General features: G+C 41.4%; 1 protein-coding gene across 1 annotated transcript; it reads left to right on the forward strand.

Annotated features, from left to right (window-relative positions):
* The first annotated feature begins 4,357 nt into the window (after window positions 1-4,357).
* On the forward strand, window positions 4,358-5,135 carry LOC100555315 (tumor protein D54-like). The gene has a single exon (XM_062970492.1). It carries the CDS (start codon window positions 4,432-4,434, stop codon window positions 5,068-5,070), a length of 639 nt encoding a protein of 212 aa, XP_062826562.1. The 5' UTR covers window positions 4,358-4,431; the 3' UTR covers window positions 5,071-5,135.
* Window positions 5,136-10,871: the final 5,736 nt, after the last annotated feature.

Below are 10,871 nucleotides of genomic sequence, written 5' to 3' on the forward strand. Positions count from 1 at the left end.
AATTGCTGCCAGTTAGAAGGCTAAGATCCTCCAACTTGGTCTCCTAGCAACCCAATAAAAAATAATAAAAAACACTAAAAAATAATTAAAAACACTAAAAGATTAATACAATAAAATACTATAATAACACAAAATAACTAAAAATAATACAAGAAAATAATAAAATATAATAAATAAAAAGATAACTTACAATAAAATTAATTAAAAAATACAAATAACGTCAAATAAAAATTACACAACAATTTTTAACCAATACCACCACCACTTTGCCACAGCAACCCGTGGCCGAGCACAGCTAGTATTTTATATGAAGACATCATGGTGTTGACAGAGTGCATTATGCACATACTCTATGGAAGCAAATGGAAGAGATATGAGTTTGAGAGGAAAGTTCTTCTCCCTCTAACAGAGAGGGGTACTGCAATGTCACATATCCTACATGGCTATGTTCTCTTTTGGTATCCCTTTGGAGAGAGTGATTTCCATGCAGTGATGTCAAGACCCAGGCTGCAGAGCACCAATAACCATACACAGAGGCCAGAATCTATCTAATATCTTTATTGAAGGAGTATATAAAGTTAATAAAAACAAGTGTAGAAAATAGTCCAGAATTAGACCTTTCAGGAAAGGTCAAAATTAGTCCAAAGAAACAATGTCCAATATGAAATATTAAGGTCCAAAGTTATAATCCAATAACCGAAACACTCACTTTGCCAGGCAAAGTGAGGGGAGATGACAAGGTCTTTTAGTCCATGAAACTTGAGCGAGGCTAGGAAGTAACTTGATTCTTGGAAAAACGAGGCTTGATTCAAGGCAACAAGGAAACAAGGAACAAGAACAAGATCCGTGGTAATTTCTTGGCAAAATCCGGGAAACAAGACAAGGCTGAGTCTTAGAAAGCAAGGCAGGATTCGTGGAGTAAACAAAGCTGGGAACGAAGGCTTGGCGACAGGAACGGAGGCTTGGAAGCGGAGTAGCTGTCCACACACGCTACTCCGGTTGCTGACGAATTGACTCCGCAAGAACCCTTTGTGGGTAAAACACCTAAATAGGGTCTAGTTTTCCCACCAAAGAGCAGTTCTCTGGGGAACCAGAAACGAAAGCTAATCTCTGAGTCCAGATGCATGACTCCTTAAAGTTTCCCATGGAAAGCAGGCTTAATCAGCTGAATACTTAGCAGCTATCCTAGCACTCCTGCGAGACGCTGCTTGAACTCCCCTCTGTTGTTTACAAAACTCGTGGCGAGAAAACACAGGAGATTTAGGCTCAGGGCTTGTTTGACAGACTTCTGGAAGACAAATCTCTTGCAGGTGCAAGGTTCCCAAATCTGGCTGGGAAAGTTCCAAATCTGACTGAGACGGTGAAAAACCCAAGTTTTCCTCTTCATCTGGCACTACAGTGCCAGGAATGGGACTACATGGCCCATGACTCATCACAAGTGATGGGTGCCATTCTGCATGTGTTGTCTTTTTTTTTTTTTTTTTTTGAGATGGTTGGGGATTTAGAGAGTATCCTGTAGGGTATGTTTCCATTGTGACCATTTCAATATTCATTTGGTGAGAGGAATGTGGGAATACTTTTCCACAAGTATGTCTGGCGGCCCTTATCCTGTATGTTGAATTACTCACCCTATGCCCTGACAGTACCTAAATCTGACAGTTTATTTCAGAAATGATCTTGCAGTAATGTGGGATTTTGTGTCCTCCAGGCAAGAGGCATGCCCCTTTCTCCATAATATCACCTCCATGTTCAGAACCTAAACAGAGACTGGTGGGTTTTCCAAGTCAGTGGAGTGGGGAATCCACTCCAGGTGGTAATCTGAACTTTATATGAGCTGTTAAAGGTGTAGAATATATGGAAGTCAAGAATGGCACTTGTAGATAACCCATGTTTCACAGACTGGAACATCTTCTGGAAAGATTCTATCAGCATTGGTTCTGAAAAATCCTGAAAATCTCTTGGGAAGACAGGTGGAAAAACATCTGCATTCTGGAAGAAGCAAAAACCAGCAGTATTGAAGCAACGATTCTCCACTATTAACTTTGCTGGACCAGCTATGTTATCTGAATGTCTAACCATAATCTCTGAAAGCAGTTACTTTATTCTCAGCTTAAGAATTTAAAACAAAATGTCAGTGATCAACAAAAGAGATTTAAGGATGGGCTTAAATATAATCTTTAAAAATATGGTATAAACACCAGGAACTGGGAAGCCCTGGCACTCCGTTGCAACTGGAGGTCAGCTGTTACCAATCATGCTATGGATTTTGAAGAGGCATGAATACAGGGTCAAATGAAGAGATGTGTCAAGAAGAAGGCATGTCAACAAAATCCTTGTTGTGACCGTCTTCCATCTGGAAATACACCTCAATGTCAAAGATAATGTGAATCCTGAATAGGTCTTCACAGTCCCTTACGGACCCACTGCCAACACTCTAATTTTGGTAAACAATCATACTTGGCCATGAGGGATCACCAATGATGATGATGATTATGGTGATGATGATAATGATGATGATATAATTTAGCACTTTGGACAGCTCCTTTAAAGTTAACACAAAAACGTAAAATGGATCCAATACCCTGCTGACACAAAAGTCACCACCTGTTGTTAGATAAGTTTCTCTATTCCCATAATAGCTTTAAAGACAGAAAGAGACATTTCAGATTGACTCATAAGACTGCATCATAATAATGTTTAACTGATGAATTTTTACAATGGTGTCAGTTGGATTAATTTCATTCTCTCAGAATAGAAAAAAAATGCAATTAATAACAAAAGGTGAAATAAATTACTTTTAATAGGTATGACAAATTGTTTAAATGAAGCATAGAATGTGCATAATTGTAACTAACATCACATGTAATGGTCTCAAGGATCAGACCTTGTTGCTAATTTAATGAATTAAAAAGCATAGCAAAGTGAACAGCGTAAGATGAATAGACATTAGAAAACATTGGTTGGAGCATATTTCTCATAACATTTAAGTTTTCAGTTCAGGTAAAGTCTGCACCTTCTGCTTTGTAGTATATTGGGGTCAATGTTGACTTTTTAAAGATCAAATAACAACCTAAAATGGGTTCCACTTTTAACATTAAACCACAAATGTCAGGAGTCAGACGCCAGCCAGCTAGGTAAATTCAGTTTATTTAATAATAACTCAAAAAAGCTCAACAAGAGGTCCTGGGAGCTTGCAACACTTTAACTTCAGTGTGATTAAACAGTCTGAAACAAAGAAACCCCAAAAACGCAAACTGGAGTATAATCCGGATTAAAACTAGGTTGCTTAAATTCAGCTCAAAATTTCAGCACAGGGTCAAAATAGCAAAACAAACACAGGACAAAGAGCCCCGAAGTTCCAAAATGTTCTGAAACCCAAATTATACGGAAAAGGTCCCAAAACTGAAAGGAAGCCCAAACCGGGCTAGAGTCAACCGCTGAAAGCAGTGTAAACAAACAAAGCCGAAAAACGCTGAGACAAAAGCGAAGAGTCAGAAGCTGGGCCAGTAGTCAAAGGAACAGAACGTAGTCACAGTAGTCGCAAGCCAATCCGGAGTCAGAGCAGGAGAGGAACGTCAGGGTCAGAGACAAAGCCAATGGTCAGCACAGGAAACAGCCACGGGGACGGGAATGAAGCCAAGCCAAATTCGGGAGCGAAGAGATACACCAGGTCGTAGTCCAGTCCAGGATCCAAGGAATGAAGTCATCACAGTAAGGTCCACGTCACGGGGTAACACAAAGAGCCAAAACGACGGAGATGAGCGGCGGCTAATGCAAAATAGTAATAACAATGCAGTCCAAAGAGAAAACCCACACAGTTCCAGCCCTCCGTCGTAGAATAACCCGGATCAAACTTACATCGGTTGCAAAGTCCCAAGCCAGTCTTTGGAGTCATGTACAAGAAACCCAATGGCGCCCAACAACACCTTGCCACATGCAAGGAATAATGGCCAAAAATCCCCAATTTATTTAGGTTTCCTTGGGCGTCCAAACAACCTTAGGATCAGGTGTCCCAAGCTCCTCATCAGAGTCCAAGCTCCAAACAGCCAACGCCTTAGGATCAGGTGTCCCAAGTTTCTCATCAGAGCCAGAATCGCCTTGCCCATGCCCAACCCTGTCCACACCTGCGGAATTACCCTCATTCCTCCAGGCAGACCATGTGGGGTCTGCTTCTGAAGAACCCCAAGCTTCTCCTGCGTCCTCAGCATCCATGGGCCCAGTTTCCTCCCCAAGATCCTCCGGAGCCCGTGCCCAGTGTATGCCAACTCCTTCTGCCACCACCGGGTCCTCAACAGTCATTTCCACCTCAGGATCCCCTTCCAAATCCCCAAATGAATCCTCAAGTATCTCCCTGGTGCCGTCTAAGCAGGCTCTGGATCCTGTGGCCGTGTTTTTTCCTCCCGTCTCTCTCGCGCATGGGACCTGGGTGAGATGGAGAGCACCAGCCAAGATATCAACCTTAACTCTCCCAACAAAGGTCTGCTAGCTGATACAATGACGGACATGCATGTCGACAACACAAGCGCTGCTGCTGCTCCTCCCCCTCCATTGAGGGCCTCTGCCTACAACGGGTTCACTGAGGCAGAGGAAGAAGAATTAAGATCTGAGCTGGCCAAGGTGGAAGAGGAAATTGGCACTTTGCGCCAGGTGTTGGCTGCCAAAGAGAGACATTGTGGAGAACTGAAGAGAAAACTGGGATTAACCCCCTTGGATGGCCTGAAGCAAAACCTCTCAAAAAGCTGGCGTGATGTCCAGATTTCCAATGCATATGTTTCGGCCAGCAGCACATTGGAAGACTGGAATGACAAATTAACCCAATCAGAAGCTTACAAGAAGACACAAGAAACGCTGTCTCATGTGGGACAGAAAACTTCAGCTGTCCTTTCCAATGTGGGCTCCGTGATCAGCCGGAAGCTGGGAGACATGAGAAACTCTGCAACCTTCAAGTCTTTTGAAGACCGAGTTGGAACCATAAAGTCGAAAGTGGTGGGCAGAGACAATGGTGGTGATGAGCTCCACTCTCCTCCGGCATCTGCTGAAAAGCCCTCCCAGGACAACGTACCTTTCTAAGTCCACTGCACAGTGGCACTTCACTGCCCGAGCCCCTTCGTTCGCTCTTCCCAACATTGCAAGAAGTATCTCCCTGACCCTTTTCCTGTGTAAGTCTTCCAACGAGCCCTCCCCGCGAGGCGTCTTTGTTCCCCTCCTGATCCTACCATTGTCACTAACAGCCTCGGAAGACTCATTCACAACAACAAATCTCTCTCTTTCATCTTTTTTCTCTCAATATCTCCCACACTGTTCCTGACTCATGTCTATTTTCCGTCCCAGGTGATTTTCTAAACAGATATTCAATGTCTGGTGGTGGAGGGCCTGCTTCAAGCAGCAGAGAAATAAACATGAAATGAAAAGAAATGCCCAAGGATGCACAGGGAGGGCAAAGCCTAATGTATGGTCTGGGTTTTAAATTTTCTTTTAAACTTTCTTTTTAATTTTCACAATATGATGTCTTTCTGTCCCCTATTTCCTCCCAAGAGAGAAGGGAATGAAACATTTAACCCTCCCTTAACAGACCCCATATTGGATGGGCTTCTTTTACTTAACTTCAAGATAGTGACAGTAATTGTCAGGAAAACATTAAGGAACCAAAATTAGATCCACACAGTTGCGCACAGGGGACAATGTGATGTACTGTGAATCCTAAGCATCCTTGACATGTTGGAAGTTGTTTCCTCAGTTGATTGGTGCTTTTGAAACCAATCTTGAAGCATTTATGGAGTCATTTTATTATCCATCTTCACTTGCAACAGGAGGTTGGATTCCTGGCCTGGAAGGCAGGGTCATTTTCTTCTGCATCCTGTGGTTTGCTTCTTGAGTGATAAGATTAGAAAACAAAGACAACCATTTTTGTTCAAATGAAAAACACCACAATTTCTGTTTAATCAAAATGGCACAAAGTAAGCTTTAGAGGTCTTTAGAACTCTTCATCCATTGAACAATATAGTAGAGAGGGGATAGTTTGACTTTCATCACAAAGGGCTAAAATCAGTGGCATGTGTTATTTTAGCCAAGGTCACCCACAAAGCTTGCTGGCTCCCATCAGATGATGCCGGCATGGCTCTGTGGACGAAGGAGGGTGGAGCCGCTGCATGCAGCTGCCAGGGCAACACAGGAGGGCTCCCTTGTTGCCGTAGAATCCATGGAAGGAAGCTCACCCTTCCCCCCATCTGATTGTCCTCACCTGGATCTGAACAATGTGGGGCACCAGATTCCCCATACCCCCCCCCCCCCCAGTGAAGTGGAGTGATGCCAACAAGCCATGTGACAAGGTTGTATATGTTAATGTTCTAAATGATCAACTGGGCACTGTCTAAAACCACACATTGTGACCTATGGCTAGTCATCCTGTTTCACCCTGATTCACTTCACAGGTCAATTGAAGTTGAGGAGTCATGTATGCTTCTTGAAGTTCATTGGAGGAAAAACAAGGTATAAATGTGACTAATAAATAAAAAACAAGAAAACATTCCCTCTGAAATTTTACAAGCTAGATACTGAATATGAAGTAGAAAAGGATAAACATCCACAGACATCTCATCATGTGCCATTATTTATTTATTTATTTATTTACATCACTTTTACCCCACCCTTCTCACCCATAGGGACTCAGGGCGGCTTAAAACAGTCGGCAATTTACATTGCCCAGAACACATTCAATAAAACAATAACAAAATCAATAAACATTACAACAATACCACATCAATTAAAAAGTCTATTAAACTCTATTAAAACATGAATTATAAAAAATTAAAATGCATATATAGTTAGATTTGTCCACTGACACCTTTCGCGTATGCCTTGATTCAAGCCATATCACCTCAGATATTTACTCCTCGAATGCTTGAGCACATAACCATGTCTTCACTGCTTTCCTAAAATCTAGGGGAGTTGGGGCTTGTCGAACACTACTGGGGAGGGCATTCCACAGCCGGGGAGCCACTACTGAGAAGGCCCTGTCCCTCGTTCCCACCAGCCGGGCCTGCAAGGCAGGTGGGATTGAGAGCAGGGCCTCACCAGATGATCTTAGGGATCTTGCTGGCTCATAGGAGGAGATACGTTCGAACAAGTAATTTGGGCCAGAACCATTTAGGGCTTTATAGGTCAAAACCAGCACTTTGAATTGGGCTCGGTAGCATTACTCAATTTGTATCAGTTTGTTTGCATAGGGAATCTACACCAATCTAATGGATGAGACTGACTAGGGCTGGTAGGAGTTGGATTCCAGCAGTAACTGGAGGATCAAACTTTCTCTTCTATTAAGGCCAGTTTCTTCCATGATATCAAACTGTGGTGGTTGAGTCCACTCCTCAAATATCCATGCATTCCATTCAGGCATGAAGTAAAGTATAAGCCTGGTGAGTAGAGTAATGATGGGTTTATGCCCAGTTAATAGGATTATGACTTCCTCTTAATGTGGGTACTGTGTCCTCTATACAAAGAAGGATTGTGCCATGTAATATTCCCACAACTAACTGATCATCACACAACTTGGTATCACAAGTCTTAGAGAAAATGTCTTTGGATTCACTTGTCATCTTTTTCAAGTTATGGAGTTCTTTTGGTCAGCCAATGGGTGTTTTGCTGTCTTAATGACTTCAGCTCTATAATTACCTCTGTGAGCCTGATGCTTAGTGGCATTTCTGGTTAAAGTCCTAATTAGCCTTCTGTAACTAATGAGCATGTGAAAGTTTGGCTTGTGGCTTATTATCTTACTCATTATTATGAATGATGTGGTGATGGTTTAAAGCCTGCCAGTTGTACATGGAGACATAATTATTTATGAAAAGGCCATGCCAGAGAAATGGAAATAATTATAATTAGATTTAATCTTTTCATGGTTTATGTATTTTTTTTTTCAGGGAAACAGATGTCTATAGGGCATTAATTACCAATAGGGGAAATTTAAGGTATTTTACCACACTGTCATGTCAAAAATATAAGTGCCTGGAGTCTAAACTAATCTATGATCATGACATTTATATTTTTTTCTTTGTGTGCAGATGTAGCCAGGCAGGTTACTCATACATGCCTATATGCTCAGAAAAGGGTAAATGTAATGTGGCATATAGGTCCCCCAGGAGTTATTCTCTTGCTTAAGTGGATGTGTAATCTGGCCTGTTTTAATATTGAGAAAACCTAGAATATTCCAATTCTGTTTCAGATCAGAAGGGAGGAATGTAATGAGGACTGACACCTTCTGCCCATAATTTCCCAGTCACAGGCCCCTGATTCTCCACTTCATTCTACTCATTTCAAACACATTTGGTGGCAGAACTGGTGTCCTGTATGCATTTCCTAAAGTGCCCTATTCCTTTCAGACATCCAGAAAAGTGACATAGAACCACATCAGACACCAGAGCATCTAGGACATGTCGTTTTCTGTGATACCTTGGTACTTTCTAGATCTCTGGGAAATTGTTGTGTGGATTCACAATAGTATGCCATGCAGAGGAGTCATAGATCCCTTAGAACGTAGATCAACCATGCCTGCATAATCTGGATTACCTTGCCCATCTGTTCTGCTTGACAGTTCTGTTTGAGGTTTGGAACAGGGCATAAAGTGCCAGGAAATAGTGCTCTGCTGTACCTCATCCATAGTATGAGTAAATCATACTTACACAAGGATATGTCACTAACAGAATGCCATTCAATATGCCCTAGAAATACAAAGAATCTCAGGTGGCATTTTGAACCAAAGAAGTCTTTTCCAGGCAGCCAAAATAATACAGACTGACCAGTATTACAGAGAACTATGAACTTGAATTACATTGATAATACATTCTGGTGCCTCTATAAGAATAGTGGTAAAACCAAGTCCAAAAAAAATCTTTTAGTCTATACACCCATTATTTCTTAGAGAATTTAGGCTGACTCTTTAGGGGAGCTTATTAGAATTGGATATTACACAGAAATTTGATTCTTACTGTTTTTATGCCTTTTCTGGTGTCAGCATCTGAACTTTTGATGAAGCAAGAACTATTGGATTTCCGACTCATAGTTGGGAAGAGATAGGACAATACCTGTTGTATACAGTTCAGTGGTACATAGTACAAAGTGCTGTCTTTGACCTACAAAACCTTAAACGGCTCTGGTCCAACTTACCTCTCAGAACATATCTCCCCCTACGGGCCGTCCTGCAGATTAAGATCTTCAAGTGAGGCCCTGCTGTCAGTCCCGCCACCATCACAGGTGCGGTTAGCGGGGACGAGAGACAGGGCTTTTTGCTGGTGGCTCCATGGCTGTGGAACTCCTTGACAAAGGAGATTAGTAAAGCCCCTTCACTCATGTCTTTCAGGAAGCAGCTGAAGACCTGAATATGGGACCAAGCTTTTGGCTTATCCTAAGATACGAGTTGATATGACCTGATGAATTCTGTGAATTATTATTAAGTCAAACACGGATTGGCTCTGACTTTGGCTCAAAACTTCCCATGTTGTAATAGTCACATGGTTTTAATTGTTTTAATTTGATTTGGATACCGGCTTTGATTTGTGTTTTATGTTTGGTTTTTATTACATGTTGTATTATATGTGGCATTTAATTTTGCCATTGTGTAAGACCGCTCTGGGTCCCCCAGGGTGAAAAGAGTGGTATATAAATGAAATAAATAAATAAATAAATACACAAGTAATTCATTTCTGAAATAAGGGAGCCAAACCAACCTTGACTGCATCATGTCTCTGATTATTGTGTTCATCATGTTTGATTGCTACTTAGCAAATATTAACTTGATTTTACTGTGTTCACATCCGACATGACTATTAAGTCATACTGCACATGCAACAGTGTTGGAAATATCTGTTTTCCAGTGTACTCTTCTATCTTCATTGATATTCAATGGCCACAACCCCATTTCCACATAACGATAGCATAAACTTACTTGTAGAGATTTAAGAAAGCTCCCATGGAGAAGAACATTGCAGAAAACATGACAATGATTGGGTAAACCTACATTTGTAGTTTGTATGTGCAACTCTGCTCCTGTTGCTTTTAGCAAAATACATCCACTGTGCAGCCATGAATAATTTACCCTGCATTCATAGCACACTGTACACATCCATATAGTTTTATTTGTCTGTGGCACAATGTCCATCACAAAACATTCCGATAACATGAAAAAGAGAGGGAAATGGCAGACAAATGCTGGTGTAGACTCATCCGGTGCATGCAGAAGCGAGTCAAATGTAGAAATAGGTGTCTCTCTCTCCCACTTTTCCCAGAATGGAAGAATTGGAGGAATAGAGAAGTTGGCCACACACTCTGCTACTGATTATTAGTTTGGACTGAGTGTGCTTTGTAACTCCTTCCTCCATCTCTGTACAGAGCCCTTCTGACTAGGTAGTCAGTGGCATCAAGGCTGTGCCAATACAGAAAGTGATTTCTCTTTCCTTACCCGTCGGTAGTTTTCGACCTAAAGTTTAATGATCACTACAAAGCACAGAGCCCAATTTTTGGAAAGTTTCGAATGCAAAAAACCACTGTAAAGTTGTACCAATCTAAACTTTTGTATTTCCTGTATTGCTGTTTTATTGAATAAAAGGCTTCAAGATTTGGGAATATATTCATAAACAGATATATGTGCTTGCTAATCATACTATTTTCTCTAATTAATTTGTTTTGATTTACAATAAAACTACAGATTCTGGATCTAAGTGCCATTAATTTAGTATATCTTACAAGGAACATGGGGAAAATGGAAGGAAAAAGGAAGAGAGGCCGACCAAGGGCAAGATGGATGCCCCCTTTCCCCGGCCCTATTTTCATTAGCCATTGAACCTTTAGCAAACTTAGTAAGGAATAACCCGGTCATT

This window comes from Anolis carolinensis, chromosome 2, assembly GCF_035594765.1.
Source record: "Anolis carolinensis isolate JA03-04 chromosome 2, rAnoCar3.1.pri, whole genome shotgun sequence".
Taxonomy (NCBI): Eukaryota; Metazoa; Chordata; class Lepidosauria; order Squamata; family Dactyloidae; genus Anolis; species Anolis carolinensis.